General features: G+C 42.6%; 1 protein-coding gene across 1 annotated transcript in view; it reads left to right on the top strand.

The window, feature by feature from the left end:
- The window catches only part of FIG4 (FIG4 phosphoinositide 5-phosphatase), a 143,452-nt gene extending 128,296 nt beyond the window's left edge, over positions 1-15,156 (top strand). Inside the window, exon 23 of the mRNA XM_067702364.1 lies at positions 14,799-15,156. Within this exon, the coding sequence (XP_067558465.1) occupies positions 14,799-14,976 (178 nt within the window). The 3' untranslated portion in view covers positions 14,977-15,156. The remainder of the gene's footprint in view (positions 1-14,798) is intronic.
- The last annotated feature ends 273 nt before the right edge of the window (positions 15,157-15,429 follow it).

The following is a 15,429-nucleotide window of genomic DNA, read 5'->3' as shown; positions in this document are numbered from 1 at the left end:
GTTCACACCCACTTCTCCCTGCTCAGTCTCTGACATACCACCTCAGGCTGCCCCTACACGTGGAAGCCCTCCTCACTCAGGCCTAAACTCCCCACACTAGATCTACCCTTCTCACCCAACTTGGGCTCCAGCACCCCACAGGCTGTCACAGGCTGCCTCTCCTTGCTCTGCCCCCATCTAATGACTTTAGGGGTGACTTGTTCAGGGGAGGAAAGGGAAGAGTAGGGCTTTGTGATTTCAGGAGGATGCCAGCATGGAAAGGGACATTCTGCCCCCCCTCAGCTCAGTTGTGAATTTCGTCTGTAGTAGTGGGTTCCAAATTTCTGGTTACACCAGAATATCTTGGGAAGCTTGCTGAAATACAAATCTCAAGCAAACAGAAGACAACACTAAAAAACAGGGAGCAATCAAAGCGTCCTTAGATAAGCTGTGACAGAGAGAGAGGCATGGACATATATACACTACCAAACGTAAGGTAGATAGCTAGTGGGAAGCAGCCGCATAGCACAGGGAGATCAGCTCGGTGCTTTGTGACCGCCTGGAGGGGTGGGATAGGGAGGGTGGGAGGGAGGGAGATGCAAGAGGGAGGAGATATGGGGATATATGTATATGTATAACTGATTCACTTTGTTATAAAGCAGAAACTAACACCATTGTAAAGCAATTATACTCCAATAAAGATGTAAAAAAAAAAAAGCGTCCTTAGAAAATGGTTAAATAGATTATAGAGAGGCATTCAGTTTTCATTTTAGACTTTTGGTTTCTCTTTACATTTTCTACATTTATACCTTTATATTATCAATACTAATGGATTATGGGCCATGTTTTATAATTTTCTATATTAAAAACATAATTAGCAAGACTTGTTTATTTAAGTAATACAAAATATAGACTTCCAGACCCTATAGCTGGAGGTTGATTCAGCACACCTGGGCTAAGACCTGGGCATCTGTGCTTCGTAAAATTCTCCTTTGAATGTAGTGATCAGCCAGGTTGTGGAACCCCCGCTCCATCAAATCCTCCACAGGAGTTCCCTCGGCAGCTGTGTCTGAGTATCCACTGGGCAGCGTGCCCAACACCCCGTCACAGATGAACATTGACAGAGATGAAGCCACATGAGCTTCCTGAAAACTCAGGACAGGTAGGTTTTGGTTTGAAGGCTCATGATCCTACTGATAGCTCCTTCCAAAAGTCAGTTTTGTCTGATCCTTACTGTAATTAAAGTGAAGGATAACTCTGAAAAGATGCAGGTTAAGTACTCTTCAAAATTATCAAGGTCATCAGTGACAAGGTCAGTCTACTGTCACCTCCAAGAGGACCCTAAGTGGAGATGACAACTAAATATAATGTATCCTTGATAAGTTCTTGGAAAAGAAAAAGGACGTTAGGTAAAAACTAAGTATGGTTTTTACTTAATAATAATGTGTCAATATCAGTTCATTAATTGCAAGAAATGTACCATCCTAATGGAAGACGTCACATGGGGAAACTGGGGTATGTATGGGGTATGTCGGAACTCTCTGTATAATAGTTCTATAAATCTGAAGAGGTTCTACAATAAAAAGTCTTAGAAAAAAGATGGAGGTAACAGGAGATGTAATGAAGTGACATGGCAGACTCGGTGATAGCACTCTGTAAATCATCAGGAAAAGGTGAACATATTCAAATGGGCATGAAGAATATAAGTAGGTGTCATCACTTCCACGTGGGAGATAAGACACAGGGCCATTACTGCAGCCCTGCGTCTCCAGGAGTGACAGGCCACTGCTGCTGCTGTTCCAGGAAATTTGAGGACAGCAGGGACAGATTGCTCCCAAAGGTCACCGTGGAAATGTCTGATAGATGACCAGTTGCCCTGAGGGAGAGTCTGGGCCTGTGTACAGGCGGGGAGAAAGGATGACTCTGGGAGGGGCAGTTGTATTCTTTGCCCTTTGAGAACAGCTGTTACAGGCTTGATGTGCAACCTGTCCTTTACTGGCAGAACAGACCCAGTGCTGTGCAGGGTAACCAGTTCCTGTTGCCTGTGGCTCAAAGCCAAGCTCGGTGCTTTGTGACCACCTAGAGGGGTGGGATAGGGAGGGTGGGAGGGAGGGAGACGCAAGAGGGAAGAGATATGGGAACATATGTATAACTGATTCACTTTGTTATAAAGCAGAAACTAACACACCATTGTAAAGCAGTAATACTCCAATGAAGATGTAAAAAAAAAAGCCAACAGCAGCTGAAATGTTCACATTATGGCCTACAAAATAGTGCAGCCAAGTATCATTGGGTGCTCTCCTGGTGTTTGTAATACTAGACACAGCTGAAACAGAGGAAAAACTGCATTTCTTTTTATACTAAGGCAATATATCCTACAAAATGGGAGGGAAATCCTTCAATTTATAAATTGCATCCTAAATTGGAGGCATTTTACCTGTTTCAGGTCCAAAAATCATCTTACTTTGTTTGTCTAAAACCAAAAGTCCTTTTAAAAACACAAACGACATTTTAATTTTACAGTTGTCAGAGAGAATGTAGAAGAGTATCATTCTGCCATACATGGACCAATAAGAATACTAACAGCTATGGCCCAAACATCAGAAGTACCACCATTGCCACTCATGTATGTGCTTGTAGTAGACTGTCCCTTCTGTCTCCTAGGGCAGTGAACACAAATGTGCCCAACTGCTGGAAGTATCCCCTTGTTGCTAGATCCATCCAGGAACAGGGTTACCTAGGTGCCTCTGTGCTTGCTCCCGGCTAAAGCAAGAAAGAGCTGGAGCTTCCTGTGCTTTTGCACATTGGCTACGTGGTCTGAGTTCAGTTGCAGAAAACATAATCCACTCTAGGTAGATTAAACAGGAAGTGATTTATTATGGGATTTTCAGTGGCTTTCAGAATCACCAGAGGGCTAAAGAGACAGATTGTAGACCAAGCTGCCAGGAATGACTCCGCAAAGCACATGGCAAATCATCAGAGTGGCTGCTGCATCTGCCTAGATCCGGAAGGTATCACAGCAGCTGCTGGCTGCAAAACCAGCCACCTCAGCTATAATCAGGAAGCTGCCACTGGGGTGGCCAACTCGAGAGCACATTGCCTTTGCCAGAGTCTGCAAAAAGGACACCCTACATGTTGCTTCTTCGCATATGAGTCAGTTCCAAATCAGACCCCTGTGAGTACAAGTGGTGGGTAGAACCTAAATCGCATTTTGAACCCAAATTGCAAGGGAGTCTGGGATGTTATTTTTTGTTTTTCAGCCTCTGCATGCAGGAAGGGGAGTTCAGATGGATACTGAGGAATCTAATTTATGTTATCTGTCGGAGTCTGCCCTGCTATCTAGGGCAGACTATCTGCCCTGCTACCCAGTTATCTACCCAGTTATCTATGCATATTCCTCTTGCTATAAGTAGAACCCACTCCCTCCCCCATACATCACCGCATCCCACTCAAAGTCCAGGATCTCTGGGTTTTGTGCAGCTCTCTTTAAGTCCAAATGAGGCTTTTTGTGATCTAGTGACCTATAAATTAAAAGACTGCCTGTCTGCTCTCAGTATACACTGGTGGCAAAGGAGGATTAAAACTCTCCAGAAAGGGAGAGAATAGAAACATACAATTGCCATTTGTATTAGCAGTCATCAAATGCCACTAGGCAAGAATGGTGAAAGCACCCTGCTCGCATGATGGAGTGAGGTCCTTGAGTAGCCATGGGAAGGACTCCCTTGTTCATTAAAATCATGACCCAAATCTAACTGATATCCTAGCCATCTCCCATTAGCTGCAATAAAAGTGAAGCTGATAGGCAGTCATTTTTTAATTTTCCTAACTTTACCTGTGTTTCTTTCTGCTGCCATAGTTGTAATAATGCTTGATTAGCCAGATGTAAGTGAACCGTGAGATTAAGGGCTCTACCACATTCTCCGCACTTCCCCCAAGTCTCTGCATCACTAGGATAGCAGCCACATCTGGACCTTGTGGTATTCACCTGTCTCTGAGGAGACCAAGTCCTGATGGAGTAGAAATGGGAGTTGAGCTGGAAAAGAGTTTCTCTGAACAAAGCCCTGGGTAAGGAGAAGTGGTGTGGCAATGCCTCCCTCCGCAGCAAGGACAGTATAGCCATGCAGGCAACAATATGTCACATTTAGGGACCATCCAGCTTTGGGGATGGGTGAAAAATACACTTTAAAAACAGACATGCCTAGTTGGTTCTGGGAAGAAGACGGCAGCAACATAGTTTTTTAAATCTCTGAATCATCACATAAAACATAACAACTAGGGAGCAAAACCAAATACACATGGGCAGTATTTACCTCAAACCGCCTAAGTTATCCACAAATCACAAAATATAAGCAGGTGGTGGAGGTAAACCGCCAACAGCCAGAAGACCTGCATGATATTCGTGCTGTACGAGAGGAAGGAGTCAGGAGGGGACAGCAGGGCATCTGACAGACCTGAGACCAGGAGAGCCCCAGAGTAGCTAACAGGAGTGCACTGGAAATGACTGCGGACTAATCTGAGCACAGCAGCTGAAACTGGGAGGGGTTTTACCCAATTCAGTGCCAGCTGAGTGCAGGGACTCTTGGTGGGTTCTGAAAAGAGCTGAGGCAGTCTGGGCCAGATTAACTCCTGAACCCGACGGCCAAAGCTCCCTTCCAGGCCAGGGCACCCGTCTGAGGAGAAAGTGCTGACAGTGGAGTCAAAACTGGGCAGGACAGTGGCAGGAGGGAAAGAGAAAGTCCAGATAGAAGAGGGGAAAGAGAAGAGGTAAAGGAAATCTCAGAAAGCAAGCTGCCATGTTTTTAAACAAGTTAGTCAGATTTTCCTGAACTACACTCCATTCTAAAGGTTCAGGAAAATTTAATTTTGCATAATGAGCAACAGAAAAGTATCAAGGTCCAAACCCATATAAAGTTATTAGGAGAATGAAAGAACACAGAGCAGAATAACATCCCTCCGTTGAAAGCATGCCAGAAAGACAACTTGATAAAAGAGGTCAAAACTGAAGCATACTATTTCAAAATGAGCTTAAAATACAAAACGTTAAAATTCAAAAAGAAATGAAGAAAAAAAGATTTAGGAGAAAGTGTCAAATATTGGCAATAGGCAAGGAAGATTTAGCATGGATAGGAGGAGTCTTGATGAAGAAAAACAAAGCAAGGGAACAAAAAAAAGTACTAAAAACAGTAATGCCAATTTTTTTTCTGAAATATAAAACTACGTGTTTGAATAGCACAACACATACCTGAGAATAGTGACCAAAAATGATACAGTATAGTATGTTAACTGGACTTTAAAGGAAAAAGATCCTTTAGACATCTAAAAAGAGAAAGTGACTTTTAAGGGAAAGAAAATTAGATTATTCTCAGGCTTTATGTCAGAGAAAAAAAACTTTATGTCAGAAAAAAAAAAAATGGAGCACAGATGGTCCCCAGCTTACAATGGTTCAACTTAAAATTTTTGGGCTTTACGATGGTGCAAAAGCAATATGCGTTCAATGGAAACCATACTTCAGATTTTGAATTTTGATCTTTTCCTGAGCAGTGATATACAGTATGATACTCTCTTGTGATGCTGGCTCCCACTGGACAAAGATGGGAAAATTTGCACTTCAGTAAGGATATTAATTACAGTAGGATGGAACTCATCAAATATTTTTAAATCCATGAGTTTATGATGATTTTCTAAAAATCTGGTCACCTTAGAAGGATGATAAGGAACTATTTCATTATCTGGAAAAGAATCAAGCATATGACTCTGAATCATATGAATTGTACCGTTGGGTAACCAAACAAGAGATGAGGAAAAAAATCTTTTTAAAAAAGTGTGACAGGGCTTCCCTGGTGGTACAGTGGTTAAGAATCCACCTGCCAAAGCAGGGGACACGGCTTCGAGTCCTGGTCCGGGAAGATACCACATGCCGCAGAGCAACTAAGCCCGTGCGCCACAACTATTGAGCCTGCGTTCTAGAGCCCACGAGCCACAACTACTGAGCCCATGTGCCACAACTACTGAAGCCCATGCACCTGGAGCCCATGCTCCGCAACAAGAGAAGCCACCGCAATGAGAAGCCTGCACACTGCAATGAAGAGTAGCCCCTGCTGGCCGCAACTAGAGAAAGCCCACGCACAGCAACAAAGACCCAATGCAGCCAAAAAAATAAATAAAATAAATATATTTTTTAAGTGTGACAACTGATAAATGAAAAAAAATAAGATAATTATCATCTGGCAATCCCCAGTGAACTAATGGATCTAAGCATTGCATATCAGTGACTGTGGGCATCAAAAAAGATAAACAGCTAGACACTGTGGCCCTCCTGATGACACAGCACTCTACCACCTGTGGTCTCGCCACAGCAGTTGAAGCAAATTCTCACCAAGCCTCTGGATCCAATTGCTGGCTTGCAGGAAATATAAAGGACAGAGAAAGATTTTTGAACTGCATCATGAATATGCCATCAGCAAAACCCAGACGAGAGAAACTCTACAACCTGGTTTCTTCGACAAATTGTAAGGAAAAGATAGGAGGGAGAATCTGTAGATTAAAAGACCTATCACACTTTTAAACTATAGTCTCGGGATGCACATTTGAATGAAAAAAAATCTTTTTTTTTTTTTTTTAAAGTGCAAAGAAGTGCTTACTGTAGAAGTCAGGTTGATGGCTACTTATGAGGGGAGGGAGGGGTTGTGATGGGGATGGAGCACATAGAAGGGACTTCTGAGTTGGCTGCCAAAATTTCGGTGTCTTGACCCAGCTTGTGTTTACCTTCTAATAATTGTGTGTGTTTGTTTTGTGTGGTTTTCTGTTATCTGTCTTATTTTATAATAAAAAGGTGAAAAGCATTGATAGACTTGAAGCACAGTTTTCCATGATAAATATTAGGTAAGCATTGTTAGTTTTTTTTTCTCAATGTATATGTATGGCAGTGATGTTATGACATTTTAACCAAAACCTTTACTCTCACAAGCTCGTAATAGTCTCTAAGGCTCTTATGTATAACAGTGTAGAATAGAAAGTCACATGTTAAAAGCAGTTGTACTTTTGTTTCAGTGTCTGCACAGTGGAATGGACATTGTAAAAATGAGGTCACATGGACTCATTTGAAGTATGTCACTGTGGGGAGTATTGAGATATATATATATATACACACACACACACACACAGCCCTTCCCTCAGCGTTATGTTTGAAGAAAATATATGTATATATTAGTATATATAAGCATAACTGTTACATATAAATATATCTGTACATAACATACATGTGTATGTGTATATACATACATAGACACTTTTTTCATCTAGTTGATCTGATGAAAAATAAGTCTTCACAAGATAGTTTTTTGTCAATCGTACCTCAGTAAAGCTTAAAAAGAAAAAAAAAGAGTTTAGCAGCCTTAGACATTCACAGGCATGGATTTCTTTGATATCTTAAGGTCATTGTGTACTTTGATCTATAAATAACTTTTCTCTCTTGTTAGTGTGGCTTAGGCTTAGGCATTAAATCCTAACTTTTGTGAGACTGCAGTGCCTTTCTGGCTGGCCTGTCACTGACATGGCTCCCTGACACGTTGAAGGCAGATAAGTGTTTGAGAAACACACACAATAAGAGTTTTGCTGTCCTCACACTCCATAACCAAATGACATACTCCTCTCCTGTCAAAATCTGTAAAGACCTAGTCTACAGTAAGCAGCTGAGATTCCTTACTGCTGAGCCTTTGAAGGGCCTTATATACAGACAGGGCTGCCTGCACCCCTGGTCTACAAGACTGTACATTTTATGTTCCATCATCACCGATTATATTCTTGAGTTCCTTCTCATCACCCCTTTTGCTCCTTCTAATGGTGGGTTGTTTAGGGACTGGCATTATTGTCATATTTGCTTTAATGCATTTTAACCTGCTTGTGAAATTTCTAACCTCTCTTGCGGTATCTCTGCTGGAGGACGGTTCAGTCATCCTATTGTAATAGCAGCTGCTCAAAGGATTTGGAATTTGTTTGGATTTGAAGGAATCAGATTTATACACTAGTCTGTATCTCGCTCATTAGCTCTCAATGGCATAACAAGACTGAAAATTTAATTGGACTTTGGGGAAATCATGCATTAGGTTCGTAGCATTTTGTGTGTATTATATAGACTTGCTGTCTTAGCAGGAATAAAAAGTAAATTTTTTTTTTACCTTGATGATGTTTAGAATGTCATCAGCAGCTAATAGCATGGCTTCATGTCCTAATACATGGATAAGTGTTTGCCCCTCAAGCCTGTTGCCTTTACTGTGATGTCATGTATGTCTACCCAAAGACACACGCAAGTGCCCTTGGTTGGGGGGTCGGGGCAGTGCGTATGTGTGGAAGGCAGCAAATGTGCTTGCCCATATCTCCAACACTGAAACTGGCTTGACAGGATGTATGAAAGCAAATTACATAGGCAGAGCCTGCTTTCTAGAATCCCAGGATATGGGGACTGTTTTGCCTTTTGTTTCGTTTTATTAGAGGTGGTTTGAAGATTGACACATTCCTCTTGATTTCAGGCCATTTAGTGAGTTTGTTCATCTGAGTCATTGTTTTCTCACCTCTAAAGGGGGATTAGAACGCACCCGTCCTGCCTCAGCCTTGTTTTTTGAGCTACTTGGATAGTTTGGCCCTGGTAGAAAGCACCTCAGCTTCCCCTCAGTGCCCCGTCCACCTTATGGTTATCTGAGGCCAGACTTCCGCTGGAAATCCTGCCTCCCTGTCATCTAGACTCTAGATTCTAGAGCAATCCAAATCACACTGCTTTCAGGTTCTGAATTTAGAAAGCCAAGGTAAAATCATCTTCCTTAAACAGACGCCATTCATTCATTCAGGGAGTAATTATTGAACACTTACTATATGCCAAAGATTCTTTCGGGCATTGGGGATAAAGAGGTAAGCAAGATAGAATTCACATCGTGGAACGTATATAAACAGATAAATAAAAGATCAGATAGTGATAAGTGCTATGCAGGGACATATTACATTAAGGCAATGAGTTTAGAAAGAGATACTCAGAATTTCTGAGAAAAAAATAGCAGGAAAGAGGTTCTAGAACAGTCTGTCCAGTGGCACTTTCTGTGATGAAGGAAATGTTCTGTACCGCACTGTTCAATGCAGTAGCCACTAGCCACATGTGGTTATCAGGAACTTGAAATGTGGCTAGTGCTACTGAGGAGCTAATTTTAAATTTTAGTTAATTTTAATTAATTTAAATAGGCACATGTGGCTAATGGCTACCATATTGGACAAGCATGATTTGAGAGCTACATTTTGGACTTAGGTGTCTAGACTTGTACACTGAATGGGAGGAATATGCAGCATTATCTTGATGTTTTAACATGAAGAAGCAAACACATTCTCACCGTATCATCTTGGTAGAATAGATTCGTGACTAGACTTCAGTGTATGAGTACTTTGTTGGAAAGATACAAGCAACCTAATAAGGGAAGTAACGAGAAGCTATGGATGGTCACAAAAAGATGTTAGAATGGCACCCACAAACTGAGGGCTAAAGGCTCTAAGCAATATTAAAAGCTAGAAAGAGAGAAAATCATTGCAGGGACTTCCATGGTGGTCCAGTGGTAAAGAATCCACCTTCCAATGCAGGGGACACGGGTTCGATCCCTGGTTGGGGAACTAAGATCCCACATGGCACAGGGCAACTAATCCCGCATGCCACAACTACTGAGCCTGTGCGCTGCAAACTATGGAGCCCACATGCTCTGGAGCCTGTGTGCCACAACTAGAGAGAGAAAACCCGTATGCCACAACAAGAGAGAAGCCTGCGCACAGCAACGAGGAGCGCGCACGCCACAACAAAAGATCCCACGTGCCACAACTAAGACCAGACGCAGCCATAAAAATAAAATAATTTTTTTTAAATGATTGTATGTCAATGTGTGCCATAGGCCCCTCTGCCAGTTAGGAAATAATAGCCCTTGTTGCTTAATAGAAATTACAAAGCCGGCAGAAAGACAAATGGAATAATAAAGGACTTGTGCTATTAAGACATTTAGCTGACGTTTTACCCCACTGAGACTGGAGCATCTGATCAACTTTGATCCTGCCCTAATGATTGTTTTCTCGCAGAAGGTAGAGGAAAGTAATGAGAAGAATGACCTAATGCTGACCATTATCTGCAAATTAGGCTATTGGTCAGGGTCTTCCATAAGAGCCTCTTCACCTGTAATATTCTTTCTTTTTTTATTTTGCGGTACACAGGCCTCTCACTGTTGTGGCCTCTTCCGTTGCGGAGCACAGGCTCCGGACACACAGGCTCAGCGGCCATGGTTCACGGGGCCCAGCCGCTCCGCGGCATGTGGGATCTTCCCGGACCGGGGCACAAACCCATGTCCCCTGCATCAGCAGGCGGACTCTCAACCACTGCGCCACCAGGGAAGCCCTGTAATATTCTTTTGATTCTGTCACAGTCATGAACCAACAGAACTATTTGGTGATGTGAAAACAGCAACTTGGGAAAACTTGGAGTTTGTGGTAGCAACAGAAGGGATCACCAGGAAGGGAAATATATCCTGTGATTAGAACCATTACTAGGGCTTCCCTGGTGGCGCAGTGGTTGAGAGTCTGCCTGCTGATGCAGGGGACATGGGTTTGTGCCCCAGTCCGGGAAGATCCCACATGCTGCAGAGCAGCTGGGCCCGTGAGCCATGGCCGCTGAGCCTGCGCGTCCGGAGCCTGTGCTCCGCAACGGGAGAGGCCACAACAGTGAGAGGCCTGCATACCGCCAAAAAAAAAAAAAAAGAACCATTACTAAATTTTCTGGAAAAGCCAAATGGGTTTGGTGTGTGCCAAAATGCTCATCCTAGAAAAAGTATAAGATTTTAACATATTGGAAAAGTATCACATGTATAAAATTATTGAAATTATACAAGTATTATCTAGTTCTATCACCAACCACAAGTCGTCATATCATTACTAAATCCAGAAGACATTTCAGTCTGACCAATTAAATATTTTCTTGTCAAAACATATGCTTATTGGGTACTCAATATGTATAAGTCAGAAATACCCTCAATGGGAATTGAACTTTTAAAGGGACTCAAACTTTCGTTATGCATCCAAGTGTAAGATACCATTACTATAGGACATGGTCTTATTATAACCAAACGAGTAATAACACATTTAAGAGCGAGCATAAAAGGGCACCAGTAAGAATCTTCTTTAAAAACATGTAGTGTCTCTAATGAATTTCTGCCTAAAGTGTTTCTCTTCTGTGAATGGGAACTGCAGTTAAGGCTAAGTGTCATCAATCCTTGGTGTTGAGTACAGTGAGCCCATAAATGAACTAAAGATGACCGCAGCATTACTTGAGAGGAAATACAGAGGCTTCCTTGAAGATGGGACTAGGTTTTGTAGATAAAATGAGCCTGCAAATTTGTAATTATAATAATTCATCTCCAAAAAGACTACTAGCATTTGAATTAAGGGCAATAAGTCTTATCCCTTTGAGGACTATGGGGAGAAGCTGAAAACAAAAATTCTGTTTATGGACAGGAGAGAAATGTCGGACGTTTCTTCCACCATGAAAGTGCAATAATAAGCCATCTCTCTCTACTGGAATGAATAAAAGAAAGTAGCCTTACAATTTCCACATCATTTAGTGTTTAAACACTGGTCTTTTCACCCAGAAACAAATGCCATCTAAGCTAATAAAAAGACTATTACATGTAGTGTTGGAAGTGTTATTGGGGTTACCTCCATCTCTTTCCAGTGCCCCTCAGAGACAAGGTGCCCACCAGCAGCCCCTTGTGAGGGTCTTGGATGTTTTTGTATTTCTTCCTTGCCTTGCATAAGCCAATGGGGAAATCAAGTGTGAGGACATTAGGAAATGTAATATTGCTCCTCATGTCTTTACAGTTAAGTGTTAAATGGTGCCTGCTCAATGTAGGATTAGTGGTAGTATATCATTTCAGAAGAAAGTTTCTACTTAAAAATGTTCAATGCTGTTGACTGACCACAAATAAGATTTTATTTAGCATTTTAGATTACAGTTTGGTCTCCTTAGACCAAAGATTCTCAAACTTTAGCGAGTAGCAAAATCAACACCACAGTGAGGTGGTGTTGAAGCCCTAAACCCACCTGGCACTCAGTCTGATACCATTTAAGGCTGATGTTGACATTTCACATTTAGAGTGTTTGTAATGGTTTTTCATTACTCCACGGGGCATTGAAGCAGTTTACTGAGAAGTAGGGTGAGGACTCCTGATTGATTTACTGATAAGAAACCCCAGGCAGTGGGTGGAAGTGGCTGGTCTGTGGCCCTGTTCATGGTTGTCCCAGCCCTGCTGCTGTTCCCCCTACAGCCTGCCCACCCGTATATTCAGCTGAGCTGCTAAAGGACAAAACAATGACTTGATGACTTGGATTCTCCTTTTCTCAGCTGCATTAAGGTTTAGTTCCCAGATGGTATCTCTCTGGTGTGATACCTGCTGGAAAGCTCTTGGTTAATGCACACAGGGTTGCAGGCAGAGGTCTAGCTTCAAAGCACAGAAACCATTAGTCCCATTTTTAAATTGACTTTAAATGTCTCATCTGTGAAATGGAGGGTGTAGACACTAGACAGGTGTGGATGGTGTGGTCCAGGAGTTGCTGTGGCCGGCACTTTGACGACAATCTCTAAAACCGCTAATGAAGCCTCCTTTTTAAGTGTTTAGGTTAAAATGGTTTGACCCTGAATATTAACAACCGTTAAAGAATTCTAGCATCTTGCTTTGAATTATGTACATGACTGAAGAGTTGCTATGATTTTGTGAGGGAAAATTGAGAAGAGTTCATATATTAATCATCCCAACCATTTGTAATTATAACGTTACTTTTGTATTTTGAAGACAAGCACTGCTGCCAAGCTGGAATTCAGATTGACTCAGCTCAGGATTCTTTCACCTGGGTCTTTTTTTTTTTTAAACTTCGAGTAAATTACTATCCTTTGGTTTTTATTTATTTAAATAAGGGTGTAGTCTAAGATCATGTGAAATTATTAGAGTGCTTTGGAAAAATGAGTATTTCATAAGCCATTTACCAAATTTGAGTTTAAATATATTACCCCAAGGTCAAAACAATTAAGGTTGACTTCCAGAAAGAATATTCCACCTTTAGTTGTATTTTATTTCACAGCGATTTTAAGCAGAGTCTCCAGCCAAGGCAGGATGTGTTAGTTTTCTAAAGGCAGAGTACAGGGAGCTACCTTGACTGTTTTCTAGGAGAGTAAGAAAGACCTAAGTGTAATTGTAACTCATCCTATGAGGGTGGAGGGTTTTACTGGACAACTCTTGTCTCCCTTTGTGTGTCGCTCACTGCACCTTCCTAGTGTCCCACAAAATGTTGACATTGCAAGTACAGTCCTAGCTGGGTCTGAGGTTCAGTTCTGCTTCTGACTGCAGGGAATCCCCCCCAGCTCCAGGGGTCCCAGCTCACCAAACAGCCAGGCGTCCAGGATGCCTTTCTGGTCCTCTGATAAGATGTACATGAGCAAGACTGAGGTCCCAGCCCAGCAGAATAGATTCTCCAGATCTTTTCTCTTTGTGGTCTTGGTACCCTGATGTGGAGAACCAACCCCCCACTCCTCCACAGGGCCAGCCCTGGGCTAAGTGGGGGAGTGTGCTGTCGTTGTACCCCCAGTCCCTCACAGGGTGTAGCGTACCATCGTCGCCTACCCATGGCCTGCCTCTTCTTGACCTTCCCACACACGCTCACTCTGCAGCACACCTGACTTGGTGGTTGATTCATCCCTACAGGGCCTGCCCCCAGCCAAGGAGGTAACAACTAGCAGGTGCTCACGCTGCGATGAGTTACGCGCGTGTCAGGCACCCAGCTGCATTTTAACAAGGCCTTTTTTGGAGACAGCGCCTTCCCCAAGGGTGGATGGAAATTTCAAGCACTATGGCAGTCTAGGTGGGGTGGGAATGGAAGGATATTTTTGAATAGAGAGGTTCTTGGGTGCTTTTCAAATCATCCCAGAAAGGAAGGAAGCTGCCTATTACAGATGTACACTCTCATCCAAAAAATCTGAAGCCAGATGTGTTTCAGAATTCAGAATTTTGAGGGTGTTGGCATATACCTTATAAGAACATCCCCAGTGTGATCTGAGGCTGATAAATAAATACATTAATATTCACATGAAGTGGGCCGAGTACTGTATGTCATACCACCAGATGAGTTTCAACTGAGTCGGGTTTTGCTGGCAAAGTAACGTTTGGTTAGTACAGCTTTTAGGATTTCAGAATTGCAGCTAAGGAATTGTGCAGTGGTAATTACTAACAATAGTACACTTTTATTGAGCACTAGTAGTGTGCCAGGCACTATGCTAAAGGAACACTTTGCAGATATAAACTCATTTACTCCTGCCATCAACCTATGAGGTAGGAATTATTAGTATCCCCTACTTCACCGATTCCTACTAATAAGTCCTACTTAAGAAAACTATTGAGTACATACCAGGTACCAAGGAAAGAGAGCGAAAAGTCTGTACAGCCCCTACCTCAGGTTACTTAAGTCATGTGAGGGAGGCAGATGGGCACACAGACGTGGGTGTGCCCAGGGCTGCGGGAACAGAGGAGGGGTGCCCCTCCAGCCTGCATGCCAGGGAAGGCTCCCTGGGCAAGTGCGGGTCCTGCTCTTTCAGGCAGAGGAGGAAGCCAACCGACAGGGAACAGGGAGGTCACTAGCACCACTTGTTACTACTAAGTTCACTCGTTCAAGGTCAGTGGCTCTCAAGAGCTTTTGAGGTCAAGGTCCCTATGGTCCTTTATTTTCTTTAATGTAGCTCTGTCCTCGCTTCTCTTCTATAGAACACCTATCTCAGCTTTCTCCCAAGACAACATCTATGAAGTTCAGCCTCCTCAAGTAGACAGAAAATCTACAGAGATCTTCCAAGCCCACATCCAGGCCAGTCAAGGTATCATGCAGCCCCTGGGCAAAGAAGACACCTCCATGTACCGAGAATACATCAGAAACCGCTACCTGTGAAGAGACAGCAGGTCCCCAGAGTGGCCCAGAGGGGGGCCAACAAAGTCCCATTTACTTATGCTCTAACTTGTTTGTCTCATCTTAAAAAGGTAATTTCCCGTCAGTCCTTTACATCAGAAGGCTTTTACTCTTTTTGTAACTGGGGAATTACAAATCATTGGTAGTAAAGAAATGACTGAATATTTTGCTGTCGTTGCCTTTGCTTTATTTTAGAGATACTTTGCTTAGAAATGTGGTTAATCTAGTATCACACCGTCACACTAAGATGTTAACAGGTATTTATTGAGGACCGGCTGTGTGCCAGGCCCTATGGTAGAGTCTGGGAATATCATAGTAAGCAAAACAGGCCAAAATTTTCCTCCTGTGTGAAACGAAGGCAGAGTATTTTTCTTCGTAGTTAACATTTTAAAAAATTTATTCTGATGGTTATGTTAACTTTATGTCTTGATTTTA

This window comes from Pseudorca crassidens, chromosome 13 (genome assembly GCF_039906515.1).
Source record: "Pseudorca crassidens isolate mPseCra1 chromosome 13, mPseCra1.hap1, whole genome shotgun sequence".
Classification (NCBI taxonomy): Eukaryota; Metazoa; Chordata; class Mammalia; order Artiodactyla; family Delphinidae; genus Pseudorca; species Pseudorca crassidens.
This window is presented reverse-complemented; position numbering and strand designations above follow the sequence as displayed.